This window comes from Plecotus auritus (assembly GCF_963455305.1).
Source record: "Plecotus auritus genome assembly, chromosome: 15".
In the NCBI taxonomy this organism is placed as follows: Eukaryota; Metazoa; Chordata; class Mammalia; order Chiroptera; family Vespertilionidae; genus Plecotus; species Plecotus auritus.
The window spans coordinates 1,933,372-1,952,533 of record NC_137781.1 but is presented as its reverse complement, the minus strand read 5'-3'; the positions used below and the strand labels follow the sequence as shown (position 1 = coordinate 1,952,533).

Here is a 19,162-nt window from a genome sequence, read left to right as displayed (position 1 = left end):
CTGTTGCAGGGCGGCCTGCTGGCACCGGGCCTCTCTGGGGCTGATGCAGCTGCCCCGGGGGACTCCAGGACAAGCTCTCTGAGGCTCTCGCCCAGGCAGCCCGAGGGGGGCGCCACCCCCAGGGACCATGCCCGAGGTTCTCCTGCTCAGGGGCGCCCGCTCCATCCTGAGGACCGCGTAAGGAACCAGGCCCCTCGGCGGGCCGGGCGGCGCCTGACCCTCGCCCACTCGGTCCCCTCCTCGTCTCCCCGGAGCATTTCCTTCTACGCGCTTTCCCAAAGGCCCGCGGGAGTCCGCCGGGGGACCCCGAGGGCTGACTCTGCCCCTCAGCGTTTTTGTGGGTGGTGTGCCCCCACGATCGCTGTACATGCAGGCAGGACACGGAAGGCCCGGAGGGGTACCGTGACTTGCCCACGTCGCACGGCCAGTCGGCCTTGTGAGCCCGGGGCAGGCCGCCGACGGCGAGCCTCCACGCCGTGTGTGGTTGCGAGAAAGCATTTATGGGGCGCCTACTGCATACGGAGCCGTGGCCTGGCCACTGAGGGCCGGACGGGAAGAAAGGGCCGCAGAAATAAAACGGGAGATGGGTTCCCATCCCTGAGGGGTTCACGTGGGAAAAGGCCGTCCCTTGACGACGGGCCACACACATCGTGGGGACTCGAGAAGGTTCGATCCAGCCATGTGACCGAGCCCCCCCCTCGGCACCCCCCCCCCACCCCAGCGATGGCTCAGGGCAGAGGACTGAGCGGAGGCAGGCCCGGCCCTGCTCTCAGGGAGCTTCCCGGCCACAGGTGCCCTTCAAAGGCCAAACCTGAGTGTCCCAGGGCGACAGGGTGCTGGGGGTAATCCAGGAGGGCTTCCTGGAGGAGGGGCTGAAGGAGGCTTGGCAGGTTCTGTCTTCTCCAGCGGTTCCCATCAGCTCCTCCGGTAAGGAGAGGCCCATCCCCCACAGCCGGCTCGGGGAGAGGGAGCGTGCAGGCTGCCTGCCGACGCCTCGGCCTCCCACGCCCCTCCGCTCCGCGGATGTGCCCAAACAGGCCCTGCCGGTGTGTGCTTGCTCCCCGTGCTGCTGCTGCTGCTGCTGCGGGCCGGTGCTGGGAGGCTTGTTCGTGTGCGCGCTGGGCGGGCGCAGACCCTGCCCTCAGCAAGGCGACCCTTTGGGACCTTCTTCCTCCCACGGAGGGGACGGCAAAGGCAGGGCCGCCTCCTGGGTCCCTGTCGTCCGGGACGGCGGGGACTCGTGCCCAGGCAGCCGCCTGCCTCCGGGCGCTGCACTCTGTTCAGGAGGCTCTCCACGTCCTGAGAGGCAGCCCTCCTGGGCCCGTCCCACTGACAGGTCGTGACCACGGTGACTAGAGGCACACCCCACCTGCCGGGCCGATGTACCGGCCAGGTGCCCCCGGACAGCGGCAGGACTCGGAGAGGCCCCAGTGCTCCTCTCGGGCGTCGGGACAGTAGGGCCTGCCCCCAAACACAGGTGCCTCTCTCTCTCTCTCTCTCTCTCTCTCTCTCTCTCGGAGGGAAACGTCCCGGGCGCCACGGAGGAGGCAGGTCCTCCGTGGGGGAACCTGCAGTCCCCGTGGGCGTGGCCGTCCAGCGTGGCCGTCTCATTTCCCGGCCGGCCGGCTGCTGCCGGGGTTCTCGTCCCAGCTTTACAAAGGGGTTCAGCGACCTGGAGAAAGGGGCTTCGCGTAGATTCAAGAAGGAGTCCAAGGACGAAAGATAGTTTTGAAATCAGGCATTGGGGGTCAGAGGAGCTTCAGCTAAAGGAGCTAAAGCAGGGGTGGGCAAACTTTCTGACTCGAGGGCCACCATGGGTTCTTAAACTGGACCGGAGGGCCGGAACAAAAGCATGGATGGAGGGTTTGTGTGAACTAATGTAAATTCAAAGTAAAGGAGCGGAGGGGAGACCAAGAGAACCAGATAGAACAGCCGGATCCGGCCCGCGGGCCGTAGTTTGCCCACGGCTGAGCTAAAGTTTCTCCATGTCTCAGGACCCCTTGCTTTTTATTAACACAATTTGTCCTAAGGTGGAGATAATACACTTCAAATAGGGCTTACAGAAGCATCTTCAGATTGGGGAATAGCCTACAGCTGTTCAGGGGTTTGGCCCACAGGAGGCAATGACATGCAGATTAAGATGCCCTGAGCTGTCTGGCAGCAGACAGTCAGGTTTGGGGGAAGTGCCGTTTAGCCGTTCCAACAGGAAATCACATATGTGGCTCAGCCCTTGTTGAGCCCCCCAAACTTCACCAACCTTTTTTATTTTTTAAAATATATTTTATTGATTTTTTACAGAGAGGAAGGGAGAGGGATAGAGAGTTAGAAACATCGATGAGAGAGAAACATCCATCAGCTGCCTCCTGCACACCCCCTACTGGGGATGTGCCCGCAACCAAGGTCCATGCCCTTGACCGGAATCGAACCCGGGACCCTTCAGTCCACAGGCCGACGCTCTATCCACTGAGCCAAACAGGTCAGGGCTTCACCAACCTTTTGACGAAACTCTTGTAATTATGACATGCTGGAATCGGTTCCCGGCAGGGTGCAAAGCAGGAGGCCGATGCGGGGCCAGCACGAGGAGCTGACCATTAGTGACGCGGGAGGGTTTACGAATGGGGACGCCACCAGCGGCGCCCCGTGCTGACGCGTGGGCAGCGGCCAGCTGGGCAGGGGCCTCGGGGTGAGGGGCCCGGCGGCCGGTCTGTAGCGGGTGCTGACCCTGTGTGAGCCGGAAGTCCCAGGGCGGTCAGCGAGGATGGGCGTGGTGGCACCCCACTGCAGGGCCTCGAGGGAAAGGCTGGGGGGGCGGGCCCCCTGGGGAGGGGGGGTGCGCCCTTCTCTCCATGAGGCACGCGGCAAAGGCTGGGGGAGACCCCGTGGGCCATCGTTGGGGTGTGTGAGGTGTTCTTGTCGCACCCGGTACAGCCAGGGGCCGGGGTTCGCCTGCCATTGAGGGCGGGCAGGGGAGGCAGGGGCGGGGCAGCGGCCGTGTCTGAGCCACAGGACGGGGGGCGGGGGGGGCGCGGTGCCAGCAGCCGTCTCCCCATCAGCAAGCAAGGCTCCCGTCCGGGCGAGGTGCTGGGCCTCGGCGTCCTCGGGCGGCTCTGTGTTCACTTGGTCCTTGTGGAGCTGCGCAGACTGGGAGAGGGAGACACGCTGCCTGTCCCTTCTGATTGCGGGGGCGGGGGGGGGGGCGGGGGGGCGGTTAAAGACAGGCGTGTGTGTGTGTGTGTGTGTGTGTGTGTGTGTGCGGAAGGGGAAGGAGACGGTGATGACAGGCCGCGGCCTCCGCTAATTGGCTGACCAGCTGCTGACTTCAAAGGCCGGTCGCTTTCAGCCCCGGGGTGGCCCTGCGGCCAGCCGGTCCTGAGGACGGGCAGAGATGGGGCGCGGACATGGCACCCCGACGCTCACAGCCCAGGACGTGCACGTCCCCCCAGGCCCACAGCTGGCTGAGCCCCGCACTCGGCTCTTTGGCAGCTTTGTCCCCACGCGGTCAGACCCTCCGCGCCCCGCCCCCCCGCCCCCGCCGGCACCGTAGGCCTCCCCCAGAAACGGGCCTGGTCCTCCTCCCTGTCCTTCCCGCAGCATCTCCTCCGCCGGTCTCCATAGCAACAGCAGGGCAGCACCAAGCCCCCCGCCCGGCCCCCTCTCCCTCCCTCTCCCTTCTCCCTCCATAACCTCCTGGTGTCTTCTGCTTCAAAACTCACCTCAGGTTCTTAAGCAGACGGCCGCCCGGCGGGCCCAGGTGTGTCTGCAAACTTAGTTTGCACGCGTGGTCCCTGCGAGGCGCGAGGCCGCATGCGAGAAGCAGGTAACTGGCCCGCTGCCTGGGAAGGGGGGGCTCCCCCCGCCCCCCGTGAAAGACGGACAGACTGGTGTCTCTGGAGCCCCCAGCTCCCGGGGGCTGTTCACACGCTGACCCAGAGCGTCCTGGGCTTGTGCGGCCGCAGAGGCCGAAGTCCCCACCTGCTCGCCCACAGAGGCTGGGTGGGCCCCGTCGCGGTGGGCCAGGTGCAGGGAGGCCCAGTCACCACCGGGGCTGTGCCACCAGGCCTCCAGGCCTCCAGGTCCCATGCTCTCTCTGTGGGTGGAGACAGGGCCACCCACCGGCCCCACTGGGCCTGCTGGGACCCCTGAGAGCCCAGGAACGCGGAGGGGGTGAAGGGCGGGGAGTTTGCCCAGAGTCACACAGCACAGCAGGGCCAGCGGGTTCTCCTCCGGCTGAGCCCTGGGAACCTGCAGGGACAGGCCGGGTGGGGTGGCACAGACCCTGCCGCTCCCGGGGGTCTGGTCCGCCGACGCCCCCCCCCCCCCCCCCCGAGAGGCGCGGAGCAGGACCAGACGGCCCGGATGCGTGCCTGCCGGTGCTAACCATTGTTCCCTGCCCTCCAGCTCCCTGACTGACGGGCACACACTCTCCAAAGAGTCCCGAAGCCACGCTCTCGACCTCTCGTCCCCGGAGCAGGCAAACGATGCTCAGCCGACCTCCGCAGGTGAGCCTGGGCCAGGCGGGCGGGCGGGGCTGCTGGATGCAGAACCCAGCTGTGCTGGGGGGCGGGGGGGAGCGAGGACAGGGAGCCACAGGGCAGGCCGTGGGGGCGGGGAGGGGGACTCCCCACCACACCCTCCCATGGCCAGCGTGATGGAGGTAGTGGGAGAAGGTGTCTTCTAGAAGCTGAGGAAGGGGAGAGGCAGGGATGGGCAGCTGAGGCCTGGGCAGAGCCGGAAGCTCACTGGGGCGGGGCTGAGGCCCGAGGCGGCGCGGTGAGCGAGGCCCTGGCACTGCCAGCAGGGCACTGGGGCGAGGGGCAGGCCGCAGGCAGGGCTGGCTCTGGCGACTGAGTCACCTGCTCTCTCCCTGACCTTCCCACCTCACTGGCTTTCCTTGGCTGCACCGTGATGTTGTAGCAACAGCAGGAGCTCAGGGAATGGGGACGGCACGGCCCGGGGTCACTGCCTCTGCCCCCCCCACACACACACACTGTCCTCCGTCGCCCGCCTGCCACCTGGGGGTCGGGGAGAAGAGCTCCCCCAGGTGCCAGGTCTCCTCCAGCTGCGAACCTCCCAGCGTCAGGCCGCTCGCTCGGAGCAGCTGGGCAGCGACCTTCAGCCGCCCCCGCTCCCTGGGGTGGGAGCTGGTCCGGGAGTGGGCGCTGAGTGCCGGGCAGCGTTGGAACTGGCCGTGCGCTTTGCAGCGTGCCCTGCGACCCGTGCACGCCTGGCATGGCCTCACCGTTCGACGGGTTTGGGCGTGGGGGGTGGGGGGTGGCCAGCTGGGAGGCCGGTGCCCAGGGTTTAAACTTAAGGCCAGAACCGGGGCAGGAGGAAGGGGCAGCGGCCGGGCCGCGTTCCGAGGCCTCTTCCCCCCGGGCGCAGAGGGGACAGGACAGCAGGATCCTGTGCTCTGTCCCAGCACGGCGGCCGGAACGTGGGAGCGGGCCCATTGTCGTGAGGGGCCTGCTGTCAGGAGTCAGGGGCGTAAGGGGTGACCCAGGCCACCTGGCTCCCTGGAGACCACGTGCCCCCCCACCCCCGCCCCTGCCTGTGGGGCTTGAGCTGCTGTCAGACAGGCTGCGCTCTCCCGGCCGAGGTCTCGAGGTCTCGGTGGCCCGGCCTGAGGGGTGGCTTCCCACGTGGGCACCCCTGTCACGCCCGTCGGCCCCCAGAGATAAGGCAGGGGCTGGGCCCAGGAGGACCGGCTGGTTTCCGCGGGGGGGGGGGGGGAAGGGTCAGGCGGGGAGGAGGCCGCCCACGTCCCCCTCCAGGGCCCGGGCACCTCCTGACGCTCGCTGTCACCTCTGGCAGGCCCGCCCGCGCCCTGGCTCGGTTCCGCAGGCTGCTGGCTCCTTCCGGCACTCGGTGGCCGGGGCTCCAGGGCCTGGCACACGCAAAGCCCTGGCGCTCGGAGTCCTGGCCCCGTGGTGGCCACTCGGGCAGGAAGGGAGCCAGTGTGGGGGGAGCTCAGCGTCCCCTGAGCCCCAGAGAAGCGTGGAGGGGCCCGCACCCCAGCCCCAGGCCCAGGAGCCCCTCTCGGCTGTCCCTGACCGCCCTGCAGCGCTGGGAGGAATGTGGGGGGGGCTCTTCATCATTCTCATTTGATCGCACCCCAAGCTCAGAGGGTCAGGGGTTTCTCAGTACAGGCAGCTCCTCCGAGGGGGGTCTCCTCGTGGCCACGCTGCCTCTGGGGGACCTAGATGCCTGGATTGGGGTCCCCCCAGGCCCTGCCTAATAACGGACGCATGCCCCCAGGTCTCCGAGGGCCCGGGAGCTCGAGGGTCCTGAGCTCTGGCTCCAGGTGACCACTCTCCCCAGGATGGCCAGAATCTGACACCCCTCCCTCCCAGGCAGCCTCGAGCGGGCCCGGGGCACCCATTCCTCTCTAGACCCGTGGTCGGCAAACCGCAGCTCGCGAGCCACATGCGGCTCTTTGGCCCCTTGAGTGTGGCTCTTCCACAAAATACCACGGCCTGGGCGGGTCTATGTTGAAGAAGTGGCGTTAGAAGAAGTTTAAGTTTAAAAAATGTGGCTCTCCAAAGAAATTTCCGTCGTTGTCCTGTTGGTATTTGGCTCTGTGGACGAATGAGTTTGCCGACCGCTGCTGGGACCTTCCAGGCTGAGCATGAGCCCAGCTGGCACGGGGCGGGGATGGGGCAGAGCAGCTGCTGGGCCTGGGCCGGGAGGTCTGCAGGCCTTCCCCACCCGTCTCCCGTCTCCCGTCTCCCGATCACTCCCACCCTACTGGGAGCTCGGCCCAGCTTGGCCCGCAGCCCAGTGAGGTAAGGGATGTGCCGGCCGGCTCTGCCCTCGCTTCTGCCTTCCCGAACGCACACGTCAAGGGCACGGGGCTTGGTGGGGTTTGGCTGGGAGGAGCGGGCACTCCCCTGGTCCTGGGGCACTTCACAGCCCGAGGCTGGGGGGGCAGGGAGAGCCCCACTGTCAGGGCAGCTTCCGGGGGAGGGGACGGAGCAGGTGGGAAAGGCCTCCTCTCCTGAGAAGTGGGCACGGGGCCCTCCTGCCCCCCCCCGCCCCCGCCGCCCCTGCCAGAGAAAGCGGGGCTCGGGGATCTGGTAGAAACCTTTTCCTATCAGAACGTCCAGTTCTGTCCGGTCACTCTCTGGGCCTGGGCCAGGATGCTGGATGCAGGGCAGAGGTCAGGAGGCCCAGCTCGTGCCCAGGAGGACATGGCTGCAGCCCAGGCGCCTGAGGGGGTGCGGGCAGTGAAGAGAGCTCGCAAGGTCCCGGGGCCTGGCAGGGGGAGGGGCGGGGGGGGGACACCCTGTCGCCCAGACGTTCAGGCTCTGCGGGGGTCCTCACCTGCCTGCCCCTCAGGACCCCCGCCTGTGCACACAGAGCAGGTGTGGGCGCCCCGGCCTCCCTCCCAGGCCCTGTCCTCGCCGGCGGTGGGGCCAGCTCAGCTCCCCGCCGGGGGTCCAGGCCCGGGGTTAGGACAGAAAGCTGAAACCGTGGCCCACCCGGCGGAATTCAGCTGGGGACGCGGGCCCCGGGGGGGCGGGCTGTGCCCAGGGTCACTGCCTAGGGCCGGAACGCAGAGTTCTGACCCTCCGGGGAGCAGCTGGGAGGCCAGCAGCTGGGGGTCCCTGGACGCCACAGCCTTGGAGCCGGTACACCCCGTTCCACCGTGCAAGGTCCGGACAGGCTGTTCCGGCCAGGCCGGCCTTGTCCTCGTCTCTCCTGTGCCGAGGCCACGGGGCCTTCCTCCTTCCTCCCGGAGAGCCTGGCCCAGGCCGTGTCCACACAGGGACCCTCCTGGCCCTGCGGCCAGGACCAGGCGCCGGGGCGAGACATCTGCCCCCGTCCCCAGAGCCCAGGCCTTTCCCATGGGGCACAGCAAGCACCCGGCTCCCCGCCGCCCTCCGCCCTCCGCCCTCCGCCCTCCGAGGGCCTTCTCTCTGCCTGGCCACCTCTCTCCCAGGGCCCCAGAGCTCAGCTGCCTGCCTCCCCGCCAGGCCGGGCGCCCACATAATGGGCGATTGATAAGGCAGGCCTGGCAGCGGGAGGGAGGGGCGGAGGGAGGGAGGGCAGAAAGTGCACGCGGGGCCTTGGGAAAGCCCCACCTCGCTGCCCTCGCAGCTCCCACGCCCACGGGGGCTTGGCCCCGGGCACGAGGCGGAGGCCCTGAGCCTGGGCGGAGTGGACTCGTGCCACAGGACAGGGCAGGCAGGGCCTGGGGCAGGCAGGACGGGTGTCAGCCTGGGAGGACTTGGGGGTGGGGGAGGCCGCGGTCTGGTCCCTGGACACGCGGTCCTTCGGTCCAGCCCTCCTGGGTGAGGGGGGAGAGAGGCTCACATGTCCTTCCCCGCAGGCCCCTGACCTCTGCCCTGGGCTGGGCCCTGCTCTCAGGACCCGGGAGCCATTGGCTCTGCCTTCAGGGCCTGCAGCCTCGGGGGGTCCATCATGGGACAGAAGGAATGAGATGAAGGAGCTCTGTCCAGAACGTGTGTCAGAGGTACACGGAGTGGCCAGATGATGATGATCTCTGAACGCGTAGTAATCTGGCCACTCAGAGTGTGTGTGTGTATATATATATATATATATATATATATATATATATATATATATTAGAGGCCCGGTGCATGAATTTGTGCATGGGTGGGGTCCAGCCAGCCTGGTCCGGGGGAAAAAACATGGGCGGTTGGCCGGCCTGCCTGCTGGTCGAACTCCTGGTTGAGGGGACAATTTGCATATTAGCCTTTTATGATATAGGACATACACTGAGTGGCCAGATGACTATGCGTTCAGAGATCATCATCATCTGGCCACTCAGTGTGTGTGTGTGTGTGTGTATTAGAGGCCCGGTGCATGAATTCATGCATGGGTGGGGTCCGGCCAGCCTGGCCAGGGGGAGGGGACATGGGCGGTTGGCCAGCCTGCCTGCTGGTCGAACTCCTCGTCGAGGGGACCATTTTCATATTAGCCTTTTATTCTATAGGATAGACACTGAGTGGCCAGGTGACTATGCGTTCAGAGATCACCATCATCTGGCCACTCGGTGTAAATGGTCTCTTCTGACCCCTGAAGCCACCTGTGGAAACCTGTCCTTCGGGGAGCCCGGGAGGCGGCTGGGGGCTGGATCTGAGTGTCGGGGGAAGTGGAGTGAACGGTGAGGCCAGGCCGCGGCGTCCTGCCCACACCCACCCATCGCGAGGGAGACGCACACCCACACAAGGCCAAGACGCAGGCTTTGGCGCACGGCTGTGTTTGACTTGGTCCACGGAATATTTTTTTTTCTTGTTTTTTTTCTTTCCACATCATACTTCTTTTTTTTTTCTAATATGTGTTTATTGATTTCAGAGAGGAAGGGAGAAGGAGAGGGAGAGATAGAAACATCCATGATGAGAGAGAATCCTGGATTGGCTGCCTCCTGCACACTCCCTACTGGGGATCGAGCCCGCAACCCGTGCACGTGCCCTTGACCGGAATCGAACCCGGGACCCTTCAGTCCTGCAGCCCGGCGCTCTATCCACTGAGCCACACCGGCCAGGGCACATCATACTTTTTTTTTTAAGTGTGAGCCAGCATTTTAAAAACCAGGTGGTTACAAATAAACACCCGGGTCGCAGGGGACTCTCATTTCCCCAGAGGCCTGTGCTGTCCGCCCCTGGCCTCCCACCCGCCCTGGCACCGTTCCTGGTCCGTCTCAGAAGCAGAAAGACGAGGCTTGTCTCCAGGGCCCGAGAGCGAGCCCGAGGCCCGTGCCGCCGCCGGCCGCACGGACGGACGCCCTGGGTCGCTGCGCCTCTTGCATTATTGATCATCCTCCATTATTGATGAGGACGTGGGGGCGCTCCCCAGCTGGCCCCGAGGGCTTTGGGGTTGCTGCCCTCAGCTGACACAGCCGGAAACGTGATCCTTCCCCGCTTGGGATGAGAAGAAAGCAACGGCCGCCGGATGAACCCGGGCGCCCCGTGTGTGCGTTTCTGTCGGCCGGGCGGACGCACGCCATGTCCGTGTGGTGGCCTGGAGGGGGGCGGGCGCAGGAGGGCCTGCCCCCTGCATAGCCCATCCCTTCTGAACCGCTTTGGTTCCTCAGAACCAGGAGGTGCTGTGCTGTGGTTTTTTTAAAAAAAAGATGGTCAGTGTGAACGTGAGAGACTTCTTCTGAGAAAAGGCTTTGCAGCTGGTGGACGGGTCAAGGCCACCTCCCCGCAGCTGCTCCCTCTTCCGTGTCTGTCGGCCTCCTCCTCCAGGCAGCCCCCCCGGCTTGCCTGCCAGCCCCAGGGTCAGTGCCCAAGGCGTCGTTGGGACCAGAGGGCGAGGACCGGGGTGGCTGGGGGACAGCCCGGGGCCAGGGGACCCCAGCTGCGCTCTCCCCACCCTGCAGAGGAGGCGCTGTGGACGACGCGGGCCGACGGGCGGGTCCGCCTGCGCCTGGACCCCAGCTGCCCGCAGCAGCAGCGCGCCTACACGGTGCACCAGATGTTCTGCAGGGCCCTGGACCAGTACGGGCACCTCCCCGCGCTGGGCTTCAAGCGCCAGGGCTCCTGGGAGCGCATCACCTACGCACAGTACTACCTGCAGGCCCGCCGGGCGGCCAAGGGCTTCCTGAAGGTGAGGCCCCGAGGGAGACCCCACCTCCCCTCCCCGGGCTCCCTCCCGCCCGCGCTGGGCCCCACGGCCTCTCCCCGATGACCGACACCTGGGCCCACACAGGGTGGCCCGTGCACCGAGCCCTCACGGCGCAGGCACCTGATAGGGGCTTTGCGTGTGTGGTCACATTCAAACCAAGGGCTGGGAGGCGGGTGCCGGGCGGAGGGTCAGCAGGAGGCTGGGGGACGGGCCCCAGGCCTGCTCCGGCATGCGGCCTGGGCTCTGAGGTCTCGGAGGGGTCCTGACGGCCACGGGAGGCCCTTGCCCGTCGGCTGACCTGGCTGTTTGTCTGTCCCGCCTGGAGCTCGGCCTGGAGCGTGCGCACAGTGTGGCCATCCTCGGCTTCAACTCCCCGGAGTGGTTCTTCTCGGCCGTGGGCACGGTGTTTGCTGGGTGAGCGGCGCAGAGCCCCGGGGCGGGAGGTGGGCAGGGCGGGAAGAGAAGGCGGTCACTTCTTTTTAGAGGCCCCCACCCCTCTCCAACACCCCACCTCTCCCGGGGCCCCTCTGCCTGGGCAGCTGTGCGAGCGTCTGTGGGATCCCCGCCCCTCTGGCCGAGGAGCTCCGTGGGGCTGGGGCTGGGGCTGGGCAGAGGCGGGCTGTCGGGCCTGCGTGGACACAGGCCTCCGGTCTCCTGCAGAGGCATCGTCACCGGCATCTACACCACCAGCTCCCCCGAGGCCTGCCAGTACATCGCCCAGGACTGCCGTGCCAACATCATCGTGGTCGACGCACAGAAGCAGCTGGAGAAGATCTTGAAGGTTTGGGGGAGAAGGGGGTGGAGACTGGGGGTCCTCGGGGACGTCTAGCTTGCAGAGAACTTCCCACCCCCCCCCCCCCTTGCAGAGTCCCCTTCGTCCTCAGTCACCCCCGTGCACTCGCAGACCCATTTGCCAGATCGGAATACTGAGGCCAGAGAGAAGCGAGCTACAGCTCTCAGCCAGCCGCCTCTGTGACTTCAGGGCCAGGCCCCGCGAGCTGGGTTCCCGTGCCCGGGGAAGGGTCGTGTGCCCCGTGGGTGGCAACAGGGCCCTGACACCCTGGGCCCTCAAGTCTCACTCCCAGGGACAGGGTGAGGGGGCCGCAGGGAGGCTGCGTCGAGGCGTCTGCGGACGAGGACACGGCAGGAGCTGGGAGCCTCTTGAGCCAGCAGGTCTCTCCTGGAGGGGTGCTGCTTCCTCATGCGTGTCAGGCCGCGCTGACGGGCCCTGTCCACGTGCCCCACACGTGTGCGAGGCACCAGCACCCGGCCTCAGGGTTCTGGTCTGTTTGACGATGAGCTGAGACCCTCTCTTCACGGGCACAGGGACCTGGTGTTTATGTTTTTTTTTTTTTTTTACTGTCAACACTCACCATGGGCTCCCTGACCCAGCGAGGGGACTGCCTTCCCGCCTGGGGCCCTGGCCCCTCACTGCCCCTTCGGGACCCCGTGCTTCAGGGCCTTCTGTTCCGAGTGTCCGTCTGTCTGGCTTGGATCGGTGCTGGGGACGGGGCGAGGAGACTGGGGGGTGGATGATTCGGCCGAGAAGGAACTGCGCTGGGAGCCCCCCTTCCCGTTCCCCCGTCCCCCGAAGCCCCAGGCCCCTCACGGCACGGATGAGGGACAGAGTCAGAGGGTGCTGGCAGGTCCCTGGCCCGCCAGGCACCCCGAGCTCAGCGGGGCCTGGCTTCCTCCCACGTGCTCCCCTCCGATCCCGGGGCGGGGGGCTGTAAGAGCTTCAGGGGCCCCCAGGAGGTCGTGTTCCATCCCTCAGGGAGACAGCACCCCTCACCGAGGTAGCTGTAACCCACGTGCCCCCTCCCAGGCCCATGGGCAGCTGAAGCTGAGGCCCAGGATCAGGCAATGCCGCGCCTGGTAATCGCCCGGATTAAAGCTGTTACGGAAGTTTCCGGAGGAGCACAGAGGCGAGCGGGGGGCGGGGGGCGGGGGGGGCCCGGGTGTGCGGATCCCCCGGCGAATAGCCAGGCGCGACATCTCGTCACGCCCCCTCACCCGTGCACACTTTGTGCTGAAATACGTGCAGGCAGACCTCCGACGGCGCCCTTTGCATCCCTGAAAATGCCAACGTGCATCTCGGAAAAGGGACGCTTTGCGTAAATAACCACAGTAACGGTGTCACGTCCAACCAGCAAAACCCTTTCCGCGTGAGGCACCCGGAGTCTCGCTCCGTCGGCGTTGCGATCAGCACCTCAGCCCACCCCGGTGTCTCCCAGGGTCTGAATTCAAATCAGAGCCCCTACTGCTCCTCCAGCCACAGACCCGTGTGGTCCCGACCCGCAGCCTCGGTATCTCACCTGGGAGCTGGTTAGAAATGGGGGTCCCCCTGCCCCGGCCGGTGTGGCTCAGTGGGTAGAGCATCGGCCTGCGGACTGAAGGGTCCCCGGTTCGATTCCCCGTCAAGGGCACATGCCCGGGTTGCGGGCTCCATTCCCCAGTACGGGGGCGTGCAGGAGGCAGCCAGTCCGTGATTCTCTCTCATCATGGATGTTTCTCTCTCTCTCTCCCTCACCTTCCCTCTCTGAAATCAATAAAAATAAAAAAATAAAAAGAAACGTGGGTCCTCAGGCCCCATCCCAGACCCATTGCCTCAGAAACTCAGGGTGTGGGCCCCGCAGGCCCCATCCAGCACCCACGCCCCTTCCCCCGACAGGGGCTTGTGGGTGAGAGCCTCCAGAATCTGGGTCACCAGCCTCCCACACCCGCAGTTCTCTGCCAGCCGTGCCCTCAGATCACGTGGGCCGTGCGTTTCAGGACATGCCCTGCAGGTGGTGCTGTTGCCCTCACCTTGCACCACCTCGCCGGGCAGGTGAGGGCAGGTGAGGGCCGGTGAGGGCAGGTGAGGGCAGCTGAGGGCAGCTGAGGGCAGGTGAGGGCAGCTGAGGGCAGCTGAGGGCAGCTGAGGGCCGGTGGAGATACTGCAGTTCCCCGTGGGTCCCGGTGCCACGAGCTCGTCCACGTGACATCCCGGCGGCCTTCCCCGGCTCACGACCTTTGCCTGAATCAATTATTTCATGAGCAACGGCCTCTTCTCCTTCGCTTTCTTTTCTGTCCTCAAGGGGTCTCTGTGCCACCGGAAACACCCCTCGGTGCAGAGCAGGTGGGGGTGGCCGTCAGCCTCACGGTGTACAGCAGCGGTCGGCAAACTCATCCGTCCACAGAGCCAAATCTCAACAGGACAACGATGGCAATGTCTTTGGAGAGCCACATTTTTTTAAACTTAAACTTCTTCTAACGCCACTTCTTCCAAATAGACTCACCCAGGCCGTGGTCTTTTGTGGAAGAGCCACACTCAAGGGGCCAAGGAGCCGCCTGTGGCTCGAGAGCCGCAGTTTGCCGACCACGGGCAGGAATAGTTTGTCTGATCGAGCCTCACCCAGGTTGTGTTTTTGTTTTTTTAATGTTTTTATTGATTTCAGAGAGGAAGGGAGAGAGAGAGAGAGAGAGAGAGAGATACATCAGTGACGAGAGAGGATCATGGATCAGCTGCCTCCTGCACGCCCCCCACTGGGGACCGAGCCCGCCACCCCGGCATGGGCCCTGACCGGGAATCGAACCCTGACCTCCTGGGTCCTAGGTCGACGCTCAGCCCCTGAGCCACGCGGATCGGCCAAGGTTGTGTTTTTTTACAAATGGAAGGCAAGGCCCCCCGCAGCACCAAGCTGACGGCTGGCCTGGCCGCGGTGGTCCGGACCAGACCCGCAGGCCGCGCGTCTGGGAGGCCAGCCTGTGCCTCGGGGAAGGGCCCGTGCGGGTCGGAAAGGACGCATTCTGCCGGGTGGGCGCTGTGGGCTGGAATGCGCGTCCTGTTAACGATGTCAGCAAGGTGGGTGGGGTTCCACGTTGCCATCGACATCCCTGTTGTCTCCTGCCCACCCGCGTTCCCCCGCTCGGCTCCGTCACCCGAGCCCGTGAGGCACCCGAGCTGAGTTTCTCTCCTGCTCCCTCTCGGCCTGGCTGTGCGGGGGGCAGTCCTCCCCACCCCCGCCTGCCCCCCCACCCACTCGCGTCCTTCCGAAGGGCAAGCTTCCTGGGGGGCCCTGTCCTGCTGGGTCAGAGGCTGGGGAGCCTCAGTGACCTTTCGCACGGAGCCTCTGCCCGCCGACGGGCCCCCAGCGACGGGCCCCTCCCAGAAGGCGACCTTCCTGTTCTCCGTGGAACTCTGTGTCTCTGTCACGCAGATCTGGCACGACCTGCCCCAGCTGAAGGCCGTGGTGACGTACGGGGACCCTCCTGTGGGGAAGGTGGCCAAGGTGTACACGGTACGGGCAGAGGCCTGGGCGCCCGGGGCGGGGGGCTGGGGGGGGCCGTCGGGGCCGCCCGCTGACCCGGCGCCCGCTCTCTCCCACCGCACAGATGGAGGAGCTCATGGAGCTGGGGGGCCAGGTGCCCGAGGAGGACCTGGACTCCGTCCTCAGCACCCAGCACCCCAACCAGTGCTGCGCGCTGGTCTACACGTCGGGCACCACCGGCAGCCCCAAGGGCGTGATGCTGAGTCAGGACAACGTAGGCCGCGCCCCGGGGCGGGCTGGGCACAGGACGCGTGGGACGGACTCTGTCTGTGGTCCACACTGAACCCAGCACAGAGGGGCGGGGGGGCTGCCCATGGGGGCTTCCTGCAGAGATGCCCGGGGTGGGGGGGGGCAAACACTCCAGGGGTGAGCACCTCCAGGGTGGCGTGTTGACCTGCGGGCCCCCCCATCGCCCTCAGATCACCTGGACGGCTCGGTACGGCAGCCAGGCCGGCAGCATCCAGCCCGCCGAGGTCCAGCAGGAGGTGGTGGTCAGCTACCTGCCCCTCAGCCACATCGCCGCCCAGATCTACGACCTGTGGACGGGCATCCAGTGGGGGGCCCAGGTCTGCTTCGCCCAGCCCGACGCCCTGAAGGTCAGCCTGCCCTCTGCCCGCATGGGGGTCCCCGGATGTGTGCTCACGGGCCCCGGGCGTGCGTGCGTTTGGGGCTGCCCCGGCTCCCCATCCTGTGCCCGTCAGGATCCTTTCCCTGCGGTCAGCCGAGGAGGGACACTGGTGACGTTCTGTGCGGGGAAGTCCAGCCAGTAGTTCTGTGGGCCACGGCCGAGGAGCATCCTCAGAGGGCTCGCAAATGGTCGCACGTGCCCCGCCCCGCCCCGCGCCTGCCTCGTCCGCTACCTGTTCTCTGCCCACCCGCTTTCCCCTGCTCCGCTCCGTCACCCGAGCCCGTGAGGCACCTGAGCTGAGTTTCTCTCCTGCTCCCTCTCGGCCTGGCCTCGCTATATTCTTTTTTTTTTTTTTTTTTAATATATTTTATTGATTTTTTACAGAGAGGAAGGGAGAGGGATAGAGAGTTAGAAACATCGATGAGAGAGAAACATCGATCAGCTGCCTCCTGCACACCCCCTACTGGGGATGTGCCCGCAACCAAAGTACGTGCCCTTGACCGGAATCGAACCCGGGACCCTTCAGTCCGCAGGCCGACGCTCTATCCACTGAGCCACACCGGTTTTGGCTCTTTTTTTGTTTTAAATATACTTTTATTGATTTCAGAGAGGAAGGGAGAGGGAGAGAGAGCTAGAAACATCAATGATGAGAGAGAAACATCGATCAGCTGCCTCCTGCACGCCTCCTACTGGGGATGTGCCCACAACCAAGGTCCATGCCCTTGACCGGAATCGAACCCGGGACCCTCCCGCCTGCAGGCCGACGCTCTATCCACTGAGCCACACCGGCCAGGGCTCTGGGCCTGTCTTTCAGCACCAGGACTTCCCCAGCCCCAGGCGGCTCCCGGCGGCCTCTCATTGGCCCAGGTGGGGTCACATGTCGACCCCTGCCCCCCTTAGGGGGCGGATGTGGCCTCTGAGTCAGACCAGGAGTGGCCTCTGAGCAGCATCAGGTTCTGTTGGAGGAAAGGGCAGCCGCACCCACGGCCTGAGCCCCACGCGGGCGGGTGCGTGGGCGCCTGTGCGCGGGAGCAGGTGCCTGAGCTGGGTGCGCGCTGACCCTGGCGCCGGGCCTCCTGCCGCGCCGGCTCTGACCAGCGGCCTCTCTCTGCGGCGAGCAGGGGAGCCTGGTGGACACGCTGCGGGAGGTGGAGCCCACGTCGCACATGGGGGTGCCCCGGGTGTGGGAGAAGATCATGGAGCGCATCCAGGAGGTGGTGGCTCAGTCTGGCTTCATCCGGCGCAAGGTGCTCCTGTGGGCCATGTCGGTGATGCTGGAGCACAACCTCACCTGCCCCAGCAGGTACGGAGGGCGGGGTCACAGCCCCGTGTGCGGTCCCCCCCACGCCGCCTGTCTGTGCTGGGAGCCTGTGCAGAGCCCCGCCCTCTCCCAGGCCCCGCCCTCTCCCAGGCCCCACAGGAGGCCCCGCCCTCCCCAGGCCCCGCCCTCTCTCAGGCCCTGCCCTCTCCCAGGCCCCGTCCTCTCCCAGGCCCCACAGGAGGCCCCGCCCTCTCCCAGGCCCCACCCTCTCCCATGCCCACAGGAGGCCCCGCCCCCTCCCAGGCCCCACAGGAGGCCCCGCCCTCCCCCAGGCCCCGCCCTCTCCCAGGCCCCACAGGGGGCCCCACCCTCTCCAAGGCCCCGCCCTCCCCCAGGCCCCACAGGGGTCCCGCCCTCTCCCAGGCCCCGCCCTCTCCCATGCCCACAGGAGGCCCCGCCCCCTCCCAGGCCCCACAGGAGGCCCCGCCCTCTCCCAGGCCCCACAGGAGGCCCCGCCCTCTCACAGGCCCACAGGGGGCCCTGCCCTCTCCCAGGCCCCACAGGGGGCCCCACCCTCTCCCAGGCCCCGCCCTCTCCCATGCCCACAGGAGGCCCCGCCCCCTCCCAGGCCCCACAGGAGGCCCCGCCCTCTCCCAGGCCCCGCAGGAGGCCCCGCCCTCTCCCAGGCCCACAGGGGGCCCTGCCCTCTCCCAGGCCCCACAGGGGTCCCGCCCCCTCCCAGGCCCCACAGGGGTCCCGCCCTCCCCCAGGCCCCGCCCCCTCCCAGTCCCCACAGGGGTCGCCCCCTTTGGACGCACTCCCTCCTGGGAGAAGGGGCGCCGGGGGTAGGCTTTCCCAGCCTCCCGGCCGCACATGGCCCCCCCCCCCCCCCCCCCCCCCCGTGACCTCGCAGTTGCTTTTTAACCCCCACACGGTGCTGCGAGGGTGGGGACCGGGTGAAATACTTCCACGGCTGGTGTCCCTCTCATGAGACGTGTGCACGTGTCTGCACCTGCGCGTGGTATGCACAGGCGTGAAGCGGACGTGCAAGTCGGCGCAGTTACGGGCTTTCCCACACGTCTGTCCAGGGGTGTCCAGGCGTGACCGCTCCCAGTCTGTGCACGTGTGTACTCCTGGTCGCCTGGGTGCCTGTACCCAGCTCCATCTGTGTCCTGGCTCGAGACGTGTCTGCCGCTATGCGTGCACGCATGTTCATGGGCAGGGCCAGTACGTAAACTGTCCAGTGATGGATTCGGCGTCCGTGCCAAGCAGTCAGGGAAGAACAGGCCGGGCCAGTGTGGCCCAATGAACACCCACCCTTTCTCTTGAAGGTTTATTTTGTGACTTTTATTTACTTTTAATATATTTTTATTGATTTCAGAAAGGCAGGGAGAGGGAGAGAAACATCCATGATGAGAGAGAATCATGGATCGGCTGCCTCCTGCATGTCCCCCTACTGGGGATGGAGCATGTGCCCTTGACCGGAATCAAACCGGGGACGCTTCCGTCCGCAGGCTGACGCTCTATCCACTGAGCCACACCAGCCAGGGCTCTTTTGTGACGTAGAGAGTGGGAGGGAGAAGGAAACGTCGGGTTGCTGATGCATTCGTTGGGTGATCCCCGTCTGTGCCCCGACCAGGGCCCAGCCCGAGTTCGGGCGCATCCGGAGGCTGTTCTAACTGAGCCCCCGGCCAGGGCTGAGTGTCCGGCCCTTTAGTGAGAGTGCGTGTGTGTTGTTTCCTCTGTGGGCCTGCGCCCTCCCCCCGCAGCGACCTGAAGCCCTTCGCGGCCAGGCTGGCGGACCACCTGGTGCTGGCCAAGGTCCGCCAGGCGCTGGGCTTGGCCAAGTGTCAGAAGAGCTTCTACGGAGCCGCCCCCATGGCCGCCGAGACCCAGCGCTTCTTCCTGGGCCTCAACATCCGCCTGTACTCGGGCTACGGCCTCAGCGAGACCTCGGGCCCCCACTTCATGTCCAGCCCCTGCAACTTCCGGCTGTACAGGTACGAGTGGGCGGTGCCCGCACCCACCCCGCTCACACCGCCGGGGCCCCCTGCTGCCTGGGGGGCTCGGAGCTCCGGCCCTGGGCTGTGGGGTCCTCAGGGCCTAGCCCCCGCCAGGCCCCTGTTCCAGGGAGCTGGTCCTGGCCGTGTTCCCTGGTCTGTGGTGGAGAGCAGGGCTCCGGGGAGGCGTTCTCTTTGTACCCACACAGTGTTGGGTGCCCCTGCATCGCTGCGGGCCCAGGCGCCACCCGGGTGGGGGCTGGGGCAGGGCCGGCCTCTGGTGGGCAGAGAGGACAGTCAGTGCTGAGACGTGAGTGAAGGTCATGTCTCGGGCTTAACTGCCTCCCGGTCCCCGCTCGGCTGTCCCAGA

At 66.3% G+C, this 19,162-nt stretch overlaps 1 protein-coding gene across 2 annotated transcripts in view; it reads left to right on the top strand.

The window, feature by feature from the left end:
- The window catches only part of ACSBG1 (acyl-CoA synthetase bubblegum family member 1), a 33,162-nt gene that overhangs the window by 9,920 nt on the left and 4,080 nt on the right, over positions 1-19,162 (top strand). Inside the window, exons 1-11 of one of the 2 annotated variants that reach the window (XM_080651795.1) lie at positions 59-177; positions 3,719-3,817; positions 4,399-4,499; positions 10,349-10,575; positions 10,919-11,007; positions 11,254-11,374; positions 14,793-14,873; positions 14,968-15,117; positions 15,323-15,499; positions 16,653-16,834; positions 18,562-18,792. In XM_080651795.1, the coding sequence (XP_080507921.1) occupies positions 128-177; positions 3,719-3,817; positions 4,399-4,499; positions 10,349-10,575; positions 10,919-11,007; positions 11,254-11,374; positions 14,793-14,873; positions 14,968-15,117; positions 15,323-15,499; positions 16,653-16,834; positions 18,562-18,792 (1,508 nt within the window). In that variant the 5' untranslated portion in view covers positions 59-127. Of the gene's footprint in view, positions 1-58; positions 178-3,718; positions 3,818-4,398; positions 4,500-10,348; positions 10,576-10,918; positions 11,008-11,253; positions 11,375-14,792; positions 14,874-14,967; positions 15,118-15,322; positions 15,500-16,652; positions 16,835-18,561; positions 18,793-19,162 lie in introns of those variants that run through there. The other variant, XM_080651796.1, reaches the window with a different exon arrangement.